At 38.6% G+C, this 17,796-nt stretch overlaps 1 protein-coding gene across 4 annotated transcripts; it reads right to left on the bottom strand.

Annotated features, from left to right (window-relative positions):
* Nucleotides 1-722: 722 nt before the first annotated feature.
* CEP15 (centrosomal protein 15) lies at nt 723-15,978 on the bottom strand. 4 transcript variants are annotated; one of them, XM_060631475.2, is made up of 6 exons: nt 15,881-15,978; nt 15,128-15,239; nt 14,423-14,506; nt 13,008-13,131; nt 3,051-3,125; nt 723-1,141 (listed from the first exon to the last, which is right to left on the bottom strand). In XM_060631475.2, exons 3-6 carry the CDS (start codon nt 14,473-14,475, stop codon nt 1,019-1,021), a joined length of 375 nt encoding a protein of 124 aa, XP_060487458.1. In that variant the 5' UTR covers nt 14,476-14,506; nt 15,128-15,239; nt 15,881-15,978; the 3' UTR covers nt 723-1,018. The 4 variants fall into 4 exon arrangements, with proteins under 4 accessions (XP_060487458.1, XP_060487459.1, XP_060487456.1 ...); XM_060631476.2 differs by having other exon boundaries at nt 14,423-14,503; XM_060631473.2 differs by lacking the exon at nt 14,423-14,506.
* Between the last annotated feature and the right edge of the window lie 1,818 nt (nt 15,979-17,796).

Below are 17,796 nucleotides of genomic sequence, written 5' to 3'. Positions count from 1 at the left end.
GTTGTTGTTGTTGTTGTTTTTTTTTTTGTTTTTGTTTTTTTTTTTTTTTAGCTTATCCTATTTTCTTTTAAAAACACAAACCAGTTTGAAATTTAAATGCTTGAATGGCAATGAACGTATAGACTCCCCTTGCTAGCAGGAGCTGCCTCTATAATTAGAAAAACAAATTTTTTTGAGTGTTCAAGCAGTGGAAGACTGAGGAACCTCAAAGCTTTCTGACAGTTTCAGAAATAATGAAAATAGAAGGGAGAGGGAAGGGCAAGTTTAAAGATGAGAAGATGAGAGGAGTTATCGACATTCACAGGGTTGGCAGTCCTTAAATAACCAAGTCAAAATCCAGTAACCATTCTGAGCTCTAACAGGGGACCTTTTTCAGAACCACATCTGAGCCTTCCTGAAACTGGCTACTTACCAAATGCTTGATGGTTTAGTTCTTTCCCCTAGAACTTTCAGAGGTTTGATTATGAAGGACAAAATCCTATAAATCCATTCTCTAATAAATATTATATTGAAGCAGCTTAAGTGTCTCTATTTTTTCTACTTGTTAGAAGAAACTGTAATAATGGACCAACACCCACTTTGATCCTGTGCTGAACATGATCCCCATAATAAAATAACCAAAATGATTCTAGAAAATGTAACATCAGAACAACCCGTATTTACTGTTTAGATGAGAATGGCTGTAAATGATTTTTTTTTTTCTTAAAACGAGACACACACACTTGTTTAGCGATTTGTTTAATAAACAGTCCACCTTTCAGTATAAGCTTTTAACACTAACACTTCCATGGATTTGGCAGAAGGCAAATTCTTGACCTGGAACTACTAGTAGGTCTCAAAGTGACAACCTGAGACTCGTCAGCAGATTGTCAGATCCTGACCGTCATTGAGAAGGTAATGGGGCACTGGGAACGTACTCGATTCCTAAAGTTCCTGAAACGATCTGCATATTCTTTAATATTCAGCTGTACTAAACAGGTTGTTTTGAAAGAGCATGTGAAGAAGTTATCACTGCGCCTCATTTTGAGTGGTATTTTTCTGCTTCATTTTCATTTTCAACACCGATCGGATATGGTGCTCTTCCTAAAAGAAACTGTTCCCACTTGGGAATATATTCTTCTACTGATGCCCAGTAAAGAGTCTGGAAAAAAAAAAAAAAAAAACAACATCCAAAAGTAAAAAAGCATATCAAGCAATTGAACTTGGCTCTTCATAATAGTCTAAATGTTTATTCACTGAAGTGTGTGTATGCGTGTACACACACACACATGCACACATAGACGTAGAATGCACTTCCTCTACAGAATATTTTATGTTAATTTTAGAAAGAAATCTGGCTACTTACTAGTGTTAATTTTCAAATTTCTCAGTAAAACCAGAGCCTGGCAGAATTACAGGTTTTAGGATTTTATTGTGATTTTACACGCCCTCTTGTGGCCAACCTTGTGATTATTACCAGTGGAATCATTTATGGCTACAATCATTATATGTTTTCGGTTACTGTTCCAAATCTCCTACCAAATGATTACGTGTACTGAAGTTATTACAATGAAATGATCAAACATGAACAACTGATTTATAGTTGGCCTAAAAAGATTGGACCTGCGATGAGCTCAGGAACTGAAATATAACTAGTACAGGATTCAGGTGAATGGACTACTTAATTGTATGGGGAGAAACATTTAAAATACGCATCCATTATACCTTTTAGAAAAGCACTCGTTATGGTAAATTGTAATTTCTTCCCAATTTTTTTTATATTGAGAAAAAATAAAATGTAATCACTTTTCATTTAAATGGCTTAGAAATTGAGATACTATATTAATGGCCTGCCTATAGCAAGTCTGTAAGCTACAGAGGCTCATGCAAAGATCACCATATAGTTTCTAGAAGCTTTGATGGTTTTTTGCATGACTGCTCTAACAAAGCCAAATAAAAGTAAACTACCAAAAATCTCTATCCTTGCAGGGCATTTTATAGGAGATTATCACTATGAATCTCATTTTGGGAAATTCAACCAAAGAATTCCATAGCATTAAGAACACATAATGATCTACTCTGCACATTAACAAGGTACAGGAGTTCTGAAAGTTGAAAATGGTGAGCGGTTCTACATATCTATCTATCTATGCATGTGGTCTGAGAAGTAGCCTGAAACACTTAAAATAGAGGTCATCCTGCTGTGCAAGACTAGCTCAGAAAAATACCAACCATCGCCTGTGGTTGGGAGTTTCTCCACCATTCATGGCTGGATTAACCCCTATTGTGTGGGCCCCGTATAGGCCAGAGCAAGGTATTGGAGAATTCAACAAAGAAAAAGACATGCCCAAGGCACAACTTTGTACCAGAGTTCTTTCTATCCTTGATCACTGCCTCTTCTTATTACTCTAGATGACACAGAAAATTGAAGGGCAAATTCTCATCCTTTAATTTTGAGTCTATTCACATCTCTGGTTAGGCAGCAAGCAAACTGTATTTGAAAAAGGTCATTAGGAATATAAAATTAAACTATTCTATATGGAGTAAATTTCCTTTCATCACAGATATATTCATATACCAAGTAGGATTTATTTTTGCCAACAATCTTGCCAATCTGTTCTTGAACTGAGCAAAATAAAACAGACAAAAGCCACACTATACTGCATGATAATATGCATTGAAATAGCATTGGTTGAAAATTGGTGAAGGGACTAAACTACTAACATTAGCCAACAGGAAAAGCACTTTGGTTAGGCATGCTGTCATCTTAAGATTTAGTGCATAGTGTCTCTCATGGTTTAACAGGGTAGTTGTTTCTAGATGAAAAGATATAGGATTTTAAGAAAATTTTCATGTGATGCTTTTTTTTTTTTTTTAACATCAAGATACTTATCAGTCACCTACATACAAAGCACAGCACTGTGGACATGTAAGGATCAATCAGACATATCTTGTTTATTTTACTGAATAAATAAGTCTAGGAAATACATACATAGAACCACAGTTAATTTACAACGTACTCATAACAGCATGGGGTCTCTTCTTATACTTTTGATCTTTAAGATTCTCACCTCAAGAGAAACCACCTCTGGTGATGGAATTGGGTGACTCCGGGTCTGTAGAGACTTTTCTGCTGCTTCTATATCCTGTGATAGGTATCAATGTTATAGAAACAAAATGTATTTACATAACACATACAAATGGCACCTGTAATAGTAACATCTATATCCCAAATCTCTCAACTCTTCTCTGGATATACAGTCTGAACTGAAGGAAGGTCATTGAGGTAGGAGACTGATCACTGGCTAGACAACCAGTTTCAGATCGGGAACAGAGCATTTCTTATCTCAAAATAAAAAGTGGGGGTAGTGTCGAGAGCACTTTCAAGGTCTTCCATTTCATTTAAAATAGTAAATGGCGGGGCGCCTGGGTGGCTCAGTCGGTTAAGCGTCCGACTTCAGCTCAGGTCACGATCTTGCGGTCTGCGAGTTCGAGCCCCGCGTCGGGCTCTGGGCTGATGGCTCAGAGCCTGGAGCCTGCTTCCGATTCTGTGTCTCCCTCTCTCTCTGCCCCTCCCCCGTTCATGCTGTGTCTCTCTCTGTCTCAAAAATAAATAAACGTTAAAAAAAATTAAAAAAAAAATAATAAAATAGTAAATGGCAATAATTCTTGAAAAATGGACTTTCTTACAAAACTGCTCAGGATACTACCTTAGCCCTAATACCATTCAAAACTGCCAGGTGGATAAAACGGTCAAATATTCCGACACTAAAAACAGATATTTTGTGTTTAAAAAAAAATTAACATTTATTTATTTTTGAGACCGAGACAGAGCATGAATGGGGAAAGGCAGAGAGAGAGGGAGACACAGAATCAGAAGCAGGCTCCAGGCTCTGAGCCATCAGCCCAGAGCCCCACACGGGGCTCGAACTCACGGACCGCGAGATCGTGACCTGAGCTGAAGTCGGACGCTCAACCAACTGAGCCACCCAGGCGCCCCTAAAAACAGATATTTTGACACTGCACTAACCTTAAAAGTGAAGTGTTCTGGGCCAGATCATGGAAGTGGTATATTAATGTCACACATTTCATTTGTTCGGTGTTCTTTTTATTTTATATTCATGCAAATTCTCCACATATTGAAAAGAAAGACCATGAGGTACCTCCGTACTTTGCAGCAAAAGCCTTTTCACTACACTCTAGATTTTTAGTACTAGATTTCTAGGGCAGTCTCGATGGCCAGCTTTACTGCTACGTTGTGCATCATTCATCCAATGGCTTTTAAGCACTGGGCTTTAATTTGTAGTTTAATTCGTGGGTGTATGCATTTGCTCTTATGGTTGTAGAAACACAAGGGTAATTAATTACACTTAATTCATACTCTGGTAAAGATGTTACCTTGATATGTGGATGAAGTGTATGCCCAGAAATGTAGAACATTCCAAGTCGTTAGTGAAATGCTGAGCTCTGTTTCATGCTCCCCACATTGGCACCTATGTTGTCTTGTGCTTGCTTATGTTTGTCAAGTTCACAGAGGCCTTGGCTCAAGGCTGTGTAAATTTTGTCTCTCCTTTGAGCTTAGTGAGTTGATCGAAAAGAGAAAGTTCTCTGATCCCTGTACAAGCATTGGAGCAATCCAAGTACAGGGCTGTTGGACAGACGGAGAGCGATGGAAAAGGGCGTGGGAGTGGGGTGTGAAGAATCCAATGCTGAACAGGAGAAAAGAGCGAGCAGATGGTAGCGGCGGGAGCAAGGAATGGGTGTGAAATGTAAAAGGGAAAAACAGGAAATTCCCTAAAGGGACTCCCCAAAGTTGCACAACCATTAATGCACCTGCTGTCTAGAAGAAGGTGATTTGAAGGGGAAAACCAGCAATTTAGGGATCAAAAGCCCATCTAATAGCCCTGTCTATTCCCCACCAGAAGTTTGTAGCTGAGACACATGCTAAAGAGCTTTTGATGCCGATGCTACACTGAATAGTGAAGATTAACTCTTCTGTGATTGCACTGAGATTGTACAAGGTCCTGGAACTGTTAGAAATCAAACAAAAGAATCATAACTCCATTTACACCATTATTAGAAGAGTTATAAATTTACTGTTAGTGGTAGATCTAGGTGCCACTTGCACCTATAGACAAGATTATAAACCTTTGCCTTAAAGATCAGAAAGTAAGGATATTGAATCTCTCTCCTAGAAGAGCAGATTTGCAATGAAAGAGTAGACATGAGCAGGGATCTGTGGCCTGGTAAGACAGGCCTGTTGTGAGTAACTTGACTGTCAGCTCCGAAGCATTTCGACAAGGGATTATCACCCTTCCAGAGAACTTCTTTCTCAAGTGAGATTTTACTTTCTTAGCTGTTTTGCTTACCTCTCTGCCTCCTACTTCTCTTTCTCCTTAGCTGGCTCCTTTTTTCTCTTCTTAATCTGAAGTGTGGGCTTTCTTAAGATTTGTGACATCTGTCCTCATCTTTTTACTTTTGCTCTCTCCAAGACTGCCTCTTATCTAGCTTCAGCTGTTAATGTAGAGGGACAGATAACTTTTCTTCCTAGCCCTTATTCCTCAACCTAATAAAACGACACTTATTCCTCCTGACTGTACTGAATATACAATAGTGGGAGTTCTCCTCCCCCAGACACCGATGCTGCATCTTCTATCTTCAACTCTTCTTATTCCCTGACATTTAAAAATGCAAAGGTCCATAGACTGATCCTTCAGGATGTCTCCTCTAGTCTGTCCATGCCATCCTGTGCTATGGCCTTATTATTACTTACTTGTTCAACAAATAGGACTTGGACCCAGGCTTAGACTATGTCTCATTTCAACCTCATATGAAATTGATTAGTTTTGCTAAAATTACTACTTTAAATATGTCTTTACCTAGTTTAAAAAAAAAAAAACATACCCACTACACAGAGGACAAACTATGAATTCCTTAGCCTGACTGAAAAATCTCTACCTTCTGTAGCAAGTTATATCATATTATTTTCAATGAAGAACCTTATCTTTGACTATACACTGCGAGATGATAAGGACTATGTTTGCTACTACCTTTAAGCATCTGAGAATCTTATAAAGTGCAGGGTATGTACTAAACACTTAAATATTCATTACATAAATAAATGATTAAGGTGTCAAAAGTTTCCTGAGTATAAATGAAAAGCTTAAAAAAAAAAAAAAAGTACCCAAGGGGGTTGGGGGGAAGAAGAAAAAAAGCAGGTGAAAAGAGGGTAGACTTACCTGACTAGACCTTTTTATCTTGTTTTTTACAGATCTATCACTTGATACATATCATTGAGAAATTGATATAGTTACAGAACAAATGAAAAAGCAATCCCTAAAAGTTGAAAACAAAAGGAAACAAACCTGTTGTCTATTTGGTGGCATAGTCACATCAAGAAAAAGTAAATCAGGTGGTCTTAGAACACGGTATTTTGACTGAGCATCCATAGTGAGATGTACCCCAAGGACAAAAAGAATTGTAAAAAGTTTCTGACTGAGAGCCATAGTCTGTAATCATACTGTTGCTGGTAGTGCTGTCTATATCACGGGATAAAGTAAACGACTATGAGGTTGGTACTGGGAAATTACTTGCGAACTGAGATTTTTGGTTTGAGGGGGAAAAAAGAGTTAAAGGTTGATGATTTTAAGTTAAAAGTCTTAGAATCATGTGATCGAAATGGAATTATTGATACGAGCTCTTGCTGACTTTTATCTTTTTTTTTTTTTCAATTTTATCTTTAAAAAAAGTTGTAAGAAACACCCGATCAAGGGCTCTAAATATACATTCCTATCAAAAGGATCCAGGGCTCCTTGGAGCAAAGGCCAATTCCAAATGCGTATGATTAACCTGATAGATATCATCGTACCAGAAAGAAAGTAAACTACCAAGGACTGTTAAGATCAGGTCAGAGGCATTCACGAGCTACCTTGGAGGTTTCCACTTGGTAAAATTGGGACAGTTGGAGCATCAGTGGGAATACAGATTGAACACTGCAGCTGTATTTAAAAACACCAATTTGTCACTTTTGGAGGATACTAGAGAATCAACCTGTTATTTTTGAAAACTAAGTACAGAGAAAAGAATCAAGCACCTCATCATGCTTGTTCCTATAGGAAATGTACTTCAGTATAACCAACTATCTGCTGAGGGCAGGTTCATCTTCTTGTAAATGATCAGTAATCGAATAAAAAGGAATAGAAGAATGCAAATATCACTTTTTGCAAGCCCTGATAGGCATATGTAGGCCACGATCACCAGTGACTGCTAACATTCCAGAAGGAGAGACAACCAGTCATTACAAAAGTGTTCTTCCCCCAAAACACTGAACCTGAATGTGATCAGGTCTCTAGAAATGCAGAGCATTAACATGTGGTTGCTGAGAATTTGAAATGTGACAAGTCTGAGTTGAGAAGCGCTGGAAATGTAAAATACACACTGAATTTTGAAGGCTCAGTAAGAAAAAAGAACAAGGTATGTACTAACTTTCAGGAGCAATATATTTGAAATATGAAAATTTTAATGTTTCATTTAATGTTTGTTTTAACCTTATTAAAAATGGTTACTAGGAAATTTTATAATACTTGCGTTATATTTCTGTTGCACAGCACAACTTCATCCTATCAATCTATGTCAATTATGGGGAATAGAGGAACATACTAAATGATACTTCAGCAATGTAATTAGTAATATCCAGATTGTGAGAAGCTCTATAGGAGAAATGAGCCAATTCCTTCAACAAAGAAATTCAAAGGGGGTTAGAAAAGAAAGGGGTGGGGCAGAGGGAACTTCTAGAGATTAGGGAAACCTATCTGTCAATTACATACTGGATTTTATTTGGATCCTGATTCAAACAAATGTAAAACCATGTTGATAAGTTAATAAGGGAGGGAAATCTGGGTGGCTCAGTCTGTTAAGCATCTGACTTCTGGTTTCTGCTCAGGTTATGATCTCAGGGTCTGTGAGTTTCGAGCTCCTCATCAGGCTCTGCACAGACAGCAAGGAGCTTGCTTGGGATTCTCTCTCCCTCTCCCTCCTTCCCTGTTCGTGCTCTCTCTTTCTCAAAATAAATACGTAAACTTAAAAGTATTTAAAAAGTTAATATGGGAGATGGGCATCTCAACTGAATATTTGAGGAATTGTTAATTTCTTAAGTTGATCGTGGTATTGCGATTATACTTTAAAATAGCCCTTATCTTTGATAAACACTGAAATAGATGTACACCAAAGTGTTTAAAGATGACACAATGGCATGCCTGAAGATTAGCTTCAAAATAATTTGAGGGGCCGGCTGGGGGTGAAGGTGAGGAGTGTAGATGAAACAAGATTGGCTGTGTTTTGATAATTACTGAATCTGGGTGATAAGCACATGGAAGTTCATTCTTCGATTTCCTCTTCTACATAGGTTCGCAATTTTTCATAACAATTAAAAAACAAGTTTCCAGTATGGATGGTGGTGTAAATGTTACTCTATGGCAGTATTCAGCAGCCTCTATAAATGAGTTGACTCATGATTAGGAAAGGTAAACTGTGAGCACAAAAAGTCATGTACTGCGATTTCTTTCTTTTCCCCTCACTAGACCTGTCCCTCCCTCTCAACCCAGCAATGGATATCTCCCTATAATCTATGCAGTGATGCCAGCTCTGGCTGGGCTGGGTTTAATCGTTTAATGTGCTCAAGGTGCAATTTCTGGGATTGCAAAAAGAAGATACTTAGGCATGAGATACAGGGTCACTGGTACAAGCAGCACTTAAGCATTCATTAAACTCGCTCCTCACTGAATTTGGAGAAAGTGAGAAATGTGAGTAGGGAAGAGGAGAGATGGGGTCCTGTAAGTTATTGGCCATCCTGGGGGGCAGCTGGTTCAAGGCTCTAACCGGCAGCCACCCCAAGAAGGCTTCCGGGACGCACCTTCCGGGAAGCACCTGCCATATCTCTAGTCTGCTGTAGCACACTCCTGTTCCTTCTCACCCTGGAATGTTTGTTCATTTTCTTCACAAGATGATGTTGGCTACCACAAAACTGACTTTTTGGGTTAAACAATTTTGTCACTGGTGGTGGGGGTAAGGAAGGAGGTGGAAAGAGATGACCTTTTACATCCTGGAAGTATTTATAGAAACAGAATTCTCTCTTCCAAATCAATTTTGTTCTTAAAAGGCAGATACATTTCATTTTATTTCATTTCTGGAAACTAACAAGCTAACAATCCATTATCATCTATGATACTTACTGACTAAACTCTCAGTGTGAGTTTTCTTCTCTACTTAAATTCATGTTCATTCTTTTACTAATATGCTTGAACAGTTTGGGATTAGTCTTTTCATTAACATCCCATTTTAAAGACATTCTTTGATACTCTTGCTAATTTATTTTTCCAAATGCATTTAGAGAAATTTTGTTGGGCTTGATGTGAAATTTTTGTGGGGTTCTATTGAAACTAAAAATAACATTGTGGGATGCCTGGGTTGCTCAGTCGGTTAACCCTCTGACTTTAGCTCAGGTTGTGATGTCACAGTTGATGAATTCGAGCCCTACATTGGGCTCACTGCTGTCAGTGAGGAGCCCGCTTCAGATCCTCTGTCCCCTCACTGTCTCTGCCCCTCCCCCACTCATGCTCCCTCTCTCTCCCTCTCTCAATAATAAATATTAAAAAACATAACTTTGTGACAACTGGTGTTATAAAAATAATAGTTAAAAAAATAATAGTTTTCCCGTCAGGATTAAGGCATATGTCTCCATTTAAATTTTCTCTTGAATCTCCCATTGAAATGTAGTAATTGTAACAGTCATGTACGTCCCTTGTTAAGAGCATTCCCAAGTATTTTATAATCTCATTGCTAATGTGAATGTGATCTCCCTATTTTCCAAGTATATCTATAGGATTGTTACTGATATTTTTATGTTTACTTTCTATCCATTAATTTTACTCAACTAATACTAGTTTTAAAACAACTTTGGCTTGTCTACATATACAGCCATATCGTTTAAAAATACTAGTGTTATATCTTCCTTTCCAAAAATCAAGGCTTACTCCCCGTTATTTGGATGCTCTGAGCAATATAAGAAACAGTAAGGTCAAATAATGGATGCTGATAGAGCTCATCCTTATATTGTTATTAGTGTCTTTACAAGAATGCTTCCAAGTTTTAGTGGAACCATTTTTAAAGTGTATTCTGGTCTTAAGTACATATCGTGATGTAACTGAAACTGTTCTTGACCAGGGGTATTAGGAGTAGTTAGTTACCTTATGGTTTCCTCAGCTCTAAATTAGGGCAATAGCAGTGGTCAGTGGTTTTCACCATTCCTTACAGTGACAATAGAGCAGACAAGGAAGGGCTAAATGGGTGGGGCTTTAGGCCAAAGCAGGTCCATTTTTACTTTAATCTTGAAGAAAAGTTTTTATGCTAAAAAAAAAAAAAAAATAGCCTTCAATGAGAACTGAATCTATATGCTTTTAAAAGTTGTTCCGGGGTGCCTGGGTGGCTCAGTCGGTTAAGCGTCTGACTTCGGCTCAGGTCATGATCTCGCGGTCTGTGAGTTCAAGCCCCGCGTCGGGCTCTGTGCTGACTGCTCAGAGCCTGGAGCCTGTTTCAGATTCTGTGTCTCCCTCTCTCTCTGACCCTCCCCCGTTCATGCTGTGTCTCTCTCTGTCTCAAAAATAAAATAAACGTTAAAAAAAAAAAAAAAAATTAAAAAAAAAAAAAAAAAAAAAGTTGTTCCCAACTGAATATTCTGTGATCAAGTCTTATTTATGTCACTTGCACAATAATCTCTTTACAGAGTTTCAAACAAAATAATAAGAGGGAAAGCAGGATAAAAAAATTGCATATACAAATATTCAAAGTATGTTTTAAAAAAAAGTGAAGAGACTGCATGTCTAACAGCAAACAGACACTGTATCTGTTTATGAAAAGACTGACAGGAAAAATACAAAAAAATACTAATTTCTAGCTGGGTGGGATGATCTGGAAAAAAAGCTATTTCAGGGGCTCTGAGTGGCTCATTCAGTTAAGCATTTGACTCTTGACTTTGGCTAAGGTCATGATCTCATAGTTCATGGGATCGAGCCCCTCATTGGGCTCTGTGCTGACAGTGCAGAGACTGCTTGGGATTCTCTCTCTCTCTCTCTCTCTCTCTCTCTCTCTCTCTCTCTCCCCCCCTTTTTCTGCCCTCCCCTGCTCATGCTCTCTCTCTCAAAATAAAGATTAAAAAAACAATAACAACAACTATGCTAGCTCATCTTCTTTACACTTTCAAGTTTTTTACAGTGAGAATATATTTTATTATCGGGGGGAGAAAAACCATACCAAAAGACTATGAAACTAGGTTCATTATCTTCCTTCTAGATAGGACAATGATTTCTTAGCTATTCTTCTTTAATCTAAGCTCTCCATTCTTCAAATCACATTACATCGGAATAGGAGATGAATCTTTTCTTAAATACCCATGTTTCTTATGTAAGTCTCTAGTTTTCTTTTGCTCAAACATGTCTAGTACTGTATTGTCCCTATATATCAAGTCTCAGACTCTTCAGTTGGGTCTCACAAAATCTATCCAACCTTGCTTCTTGTGGCTTTACGAGGTAGTTAGCTCAGGGTCCCGTGAACATTAATTGGGCTATTCATTCTTCTGGGCTTGGTTCTTCTGTAAGAATGCAGAAGAATGTCCTTACCTTGTGCCTATTCAAACACCGTTCCAGCTTAGCTTCCACTGTCAGACTTGTTAGAATATTTTAGCTTTTGATGAGTTTTTATACTTAGTCCCGCACTGCTGAGGATTCCATGTAACTGAATGTTTGATCTCCTAAGGTCTCCTATTTTGTGTATGACAACCTCAACCTTAGGTTATCAGCTAAGCCTATGAGCTACTGGATGTAAAGAACTCTGAATTCTTTTGTTGACTCCACCTTCTGCTGAGAACTAGCTTAGTAGTAAGGACTCCGGGCATTCACCAAATACTTGCTCACTAAAAGGAAGACAAACTTGAAAAATCCGAATAACACCTGTACTTGTTGCAGGTAGGTAGCAGTCAAGCCTTCAAGCCTTCTAATTTAGTTTTTCTGAATTTTCACAGCAAATTCCAGATTATCCTATATATTTCCATTTAAAAATAAATATTGCAAACACCATTGGGCAAGTAAGACATATGGCAACATAGAATGCTTTGGTAGCACTATGGCTGTGACTTAAATTACTGTGGATCAAACTGCCAGAAGCTGAGAAGATAACTGAATTTCCCTCTTCCTTTATCCTCTAGTGACTACAGAAGATAACTATATCATGCCTATCGATGAAAATATTTAACAATAAAAAACTGAAAACACTGCTTTATAACTTAAATAATATAGCCTTACTACCAAATGTTTTAGTCATAGGATCTCTTGGAAGCTTGAATGGAAGCAAACTTTAGGGTTTTAATTATGGATGAAGCCATACAATTCTGGAAGCAAAGTATAGCAAGCAGCCAAAAATGTTACACATATGATTTTACTCCAAATGGGCACATTGGCCAAATGGTGAGGCCCTGCGCAATCACATACTTTGACCACCTCCTCCATCACTATCAAGAGAGATCTGGGAAATCTGTTATCTGTTAGATATGAATTCTGTGTGTTGACTGTGGCCCCAATAGGGCAAAATCAAATTGTTCTCGTTTTTATGAGGATAGTTTTGAGTTGGATCTAAAAACATTATAGGTACTTCATGGGGTTTTAGAATCTCCCGATAAATAAAAGAAGATAGAGAGCTGTATCTTAAATTTATTACGTCTTGCACAAAGGTGACCTTTAAATTCCTTCTGTGGTCACTGATTTTTTTGGTTGATTAAAAACACTTAGCTTAAGCAAACTTCCATTTTTTTTTCATTAAAAAAATGAGAATCCATATGCAACTTATCTAACATGGGTTTAAAAGCTAGGTGGTACTTCGTTAATTTTATTCAAAACAAATTATATACATCAAAATTATGAAATTCACTTAAAACCTTTTTGCATAGGTGAGGGAAAATATCTAAAATCAATGAAACTTACCTTTAAAAGACTAAGGTTCCTTTTAAGAGCAGTTTGAGCTGCTTGTATCTGAGATGCCTTTTCCTTGTTTTCATCTAGAAATTTATTCTCCATTTGTTGAAGTAACATTAATCTTTGTGATACTCTAGAAAAAAGGAAGATTATATAAAGTTTTTTTTTTTTAAGGGAACATTTTAGCTTGTTCAATATGGACGTACATTTCTTAATTACACCTCAATTCAAGTTCAACGTATTTTGAAAGCCAACTACTATGTCAATTATTAAGACAGTAGAAAACTACGGTAGTTCAGTAAGTCTTAAATATGGGTAAAATTATTTTCATTAACGTATCTACTGTAAGTACATGCTTCTGTTTTTTTAGCCTCTATGGTCTTTGCAATTATTTTAGAGTGTTAAAACATGTTTTAATTTTTTGGTGAAAATGCAAACTGTAATACATATCCCTTTGTACACATACTTATATATACCTCCCCACACACATACATTGATATAACTTGCTATACGAAACCTTCTGCTTAACACTTCAATACCCCTGAATCTCATGTTACACATTTAGAATTGCGCTAAACTTCCATATGTTTGAAGAAGCAATAAAAATATTTTTTTCCTCTTTTTCCAAGAGAAAGATGATGGTTCCATATATGAGTGAGAGGCTGTGTGTATGTATGCATACTCACAACAAGGTGAAACAGTAATTGAAGAAAGATGTAAAAAGTTGTAAGTAAATTATCAAACTGCTTTGTTTTATATATTTTAAAAGTGTCTCATTGGTCAAATCGTCATTTTACAAGTTTTTTGGCCCTCTTAAATGATTAATTAAAAAAATGTCAGATGATAAAAAATACATGAGGGTAGAAATAAAATTGAGTAATTTGGACATTTTTTATAAGGAAAATACCTTAGAAAGCCAAGGAAGGGGCCTGGTAATGAACTGAAGAAAAGAAATTAATTAAAGAAAACATGAGAGCCCACAGAAAGAGGTGGAGATGGTTGATATCAATATAAGTACTGGACTGGTTATATAATTTGTAAGGCCTAATGCAAAATGAAAATATGGGGCTCCTTTAAAAAAAAAAAAAAACTATTACAAGTTTGAAGACAGCAACATTAGACCATTAAACCAAGCCTGCTATGGGTAAGAGGTTTAGAGAAGTCCATTAAATACCAGTGAGGAACCTAGAAAGGTGAGAAGGGTAAATTTAGGTAATAGCAAAGCAAAGTAAAAAGAACATAAATAAGCCTTTTAATCTTTATTATTCTTAAGAGACAGTGACGTTCCCTAATACCAAATCTCTCAAGTGTTAGAAAATTTAAATGACACATTTTCAGATTTTTAAGTCTGTTCACACAATATTTCACTAAGAAAGCCAGCACAATGTATTCATTTAGATAAGCCTTTAAAAAAAAAACCTTACATTTCTTCATGTCTTTTAGAAAGGCGAATTTCTTGAGCAAGCAACGAAGTCATCTTTAGTCAAAGCTGCCTTATAAGCTTTCTGCTAAATAATAAAAACATGTACAGTTACTTCTACTACATATCCTCAGCTTTTCAAGAGTTGATTGTTTTATTACCTCAACCCATTGATTCTCTCAGAATTGAAAAATAAAAATTGAGATGTAATGCATAAAATGAGAGAATGCACTTAAAACCATTTTTGTTTACGATGCGCAGCTTTTCATATGCCAGGTGCATCCCCAAACACCATGAATCAGGTAAACTAAACATTTCACATTTCTTCCTCTTATTTCCTCACACTTTAACCTTAATCTGAATTGAAAACAAACAAGCAGCTGGTACTAAGACTAGTAAACATTTTATTGAATCAACAGAAAGAAAAAAAATCCACTCTGTAAAATTCAACACAGGAGCACCATCTCTCATGCATGTGCATACACACATAGAAAGGCAAACAAGTATGAGAACCAACTGGAAACTCATGGTCTTTATTTTATTGGAAGACTGCCCAGTTCTACCATCTCTTTTCCAAATAAGAAAGTATTTTTCATGTGTAACTGCGGTGGAAAAGCACAATTGTTCCCTTCACTGTATCCTGCGTGCTCAGGAGTCCTGTTTGGGGAGTTTGGGAAAGCCCATTTTAATGGCACATGAGCAAGCTCACCTTGACTGAAGAGCCTGGATCAATACTGATAAAAGATCAAGTGCAGTACGTTGAAGGCTGGGAGCCTGAAGGCAAATCATCTGGTTGGGTGCAAAAGCCAAAGGTGACTGTCCTAAGGGAGAAAAAAAACAGGAATGAAATTCTTTCCTCAGGCGACGCACTGGCTTTCCTAAATTTTATGAATTAAATACTGGCGCTAATCTCGGAGTGTCCAGCGCTGACTGAGCTCTTCCTTCAGTGTACATGCATGGAGGTGTAGGGCCCTGAGCCCAGCCAAGGAAACACTGCCCTGCCCTCATCGGGTTTCCTTCTAAAGGAACCAATGTGTTTTGCTCAGCACCGCGGACAGCAACCTCTCCAGACCCGCCCGCAAGGATCTAGTTACAGATACGTTCCTTTAAGATCACTGCAGGCCACTCCTCGCCGCATTCCTCCTACTTTCCATTGCAGCGTCAAGGAAATCCCGGAAAGTTAGTCCATGGTAACTTCTCTTCCGTAAGCCCGCCATCAGCACTCCAGGCAAACCCCAAGATAAATACTGCCTTTCGAACCGAAGATCCCCATGGTCTGAGAGTCCTCAATCCTCCGACCACTCCAACTCCTGCTCAGGACTCAACGACCTTTCCTCATCACCCCAGCCCTTCCCCGTTAACAACATTTTCCCCCCACCCGCCGGCCCTGCGGACACCTGCGCCGTTCTCGGACACTCAGGGCCCCCACCCGCGGCCCGTAACGCCGTGGGACTCCACTCACTTAGCCGCGCTTAGACCTTTTCCGTAAAGGCGTCCGCTACAGTGCGGACGCTGGGTCCCAGCACAGGCCTGGGCGTGGTCACGCCGCCATGATTGCGCACGCGCAACGAGGTGGCGTAATCACGTTGCTATAAAAGGCGGACCTCTGGCGCGGGAGTTTTCCCAAAGCGGTAGCTGCGAGCCTTGCGAAAGCGTTTGGCGGTAGCTCAATTTCAAGGCCTTTTAAAATGAGACCTGTATCCGTTCAAAAGGCTTCAGAGAGGGAAGCTAGAAAGTCACGGAGTATGGAAATGGGGAAGCCCCCTTCAAGGTACTCCAAAGGGATTGAATGGTCTTTACAGTGAGTAAAAGCACTTTAATTCAAAGAGCTTCACCCTGGTGTTGCGTTGCTGAGCGGGGGAGTGGAGCCCCTGTTCGCACCCACTAGGGAAAGTAACATTAATCGGTGATGTTTTGAGGGGTCTGCATGCGGGTCGCGGTGTTATGTGGATTATCTCGGCCGTTTCCCACAATGCTGGGTTGGGTAGGTCCCACTGTCCTCATTTAACAGAAGAGCAGACAAGCTTGGCCATTTATTTAGGTTGTGGTTTGAAGCCCGCAGAGGTTTAATGAAATTTCCCACGGTCCTCAGGACCCCGCACTTAGAAATAATCCTTATGTGCTGTGAAGCGCATTCTTAAACCTTTTTTTTTTCCCTTTGAAATAAGTTGGTGAGACACGAGGTACTATTCCTTAGTTTCAGAGGTAGAAACTGAGGTTCAAGAGAGGTAAAGTTGTGTTCTTCCTAAAGTTACTGAGTTGGTCAAGGGCGAAGTGCCAGACTCTAGTCCCCGTGTCTCGTATTTTTTTCTTCCCAGAATATCTCCATGAAACTCCGCTGATGCTTCGCGACTATGGCGCTTTATGGTTCCTTTGCTTGGAAAACCCATTCCTTAGAAACTCACATAGACTCAGTTCCTTATCTTTCAATGCTGCCACTTCAAGGAAGCATTCCCCTGGACCTCCAATATAAGAGAGGAGTTCCATTTCTTCTTTGCCCTCCTCCTGCTGTATTTCTCTCCAGAACACAACACTGTACCACTGTTCTTCACCCTAAGAACAGGTATTTTTGATTCTTATTTGCTGCTGTATCCTCAGCAACTAAAATGGCCTTGAAATAATCAGGGATTGATTTTGCATCATAATTTGAGAGCTCTGTCTTCAGTTGATAGGACCTTCAATTTAGCTGTCCCATAGCCTTCCTTAGTAAACATGAAAAATAGACCTTTGAATGGCCCTTTGTTCTAGGAATGAAATAGAGCTTTTGCATGGGTACAAGGCATTCTTACCTTTTATGTAAATTTACAAGTAAGATTTTTTTTTTTTTAAATTGGCAATGGGTTGCATGAACCTTGAGGCTGCACATGAAAGCATTTGTATGTTGTTTAAAACAAACTTTGTTCGCCTCTCCTGCTTTATGCATGGTTTGCATAGTGACACAATTGGGACAGACCCACCTGTTTTGACTTGGAATCTCGCTTCTTTAGGTCATCGTCTTCCCTAGGAGTGAATCAAGGAATACCTTAGAATTGTCTTGCAATTTTTAGGAGGACAGTAATCAGGAATACATCACAGACACTTAAAAGTTATCTAGAGAGACGGATTATTTTGTAGCATCCTGTAAAAGCACTTGCTCTACTCAAAGATCTGCTGTGATAGCTCCGCTCTTCATGACATCCCCCAGTTGATCTTTTCTGTGAGACACTTGGCTGGGGAAAAAGTATCTGTGGCAGTTGCACAGTCTGTCTCTACACAGCTTCTCTATTAGGTAGGTTTGGGTACTTCTTGGAGTGAGATATTCTTGGTCTACCACACAGATTATGGGAAACTTGTAAGTGATGCCTGGCTCATAATGGGGCATTCTGTAAATGTGCAGTG

The sequence above is a fragment of the Panthera onca genome, chromosome A2, assembly GCF_046562875.1.
Source record: "Panthera onca isolate mPanOnc1 chromosome A2, mPanOnc1 haplotype 2, whole genome shotgun sequence".
Classification (NCBI taxonomy): domain Eukaryota; kingdom Metazoa; phylum Chordata; class Mammalia; order Carnivora; family Felidae; genus Panthera; species Panthera onca.
Note: the sequence above shows the minus strand (reverse complement) of the source record. Positions and strands in the feature narration are given on the sequence as shown.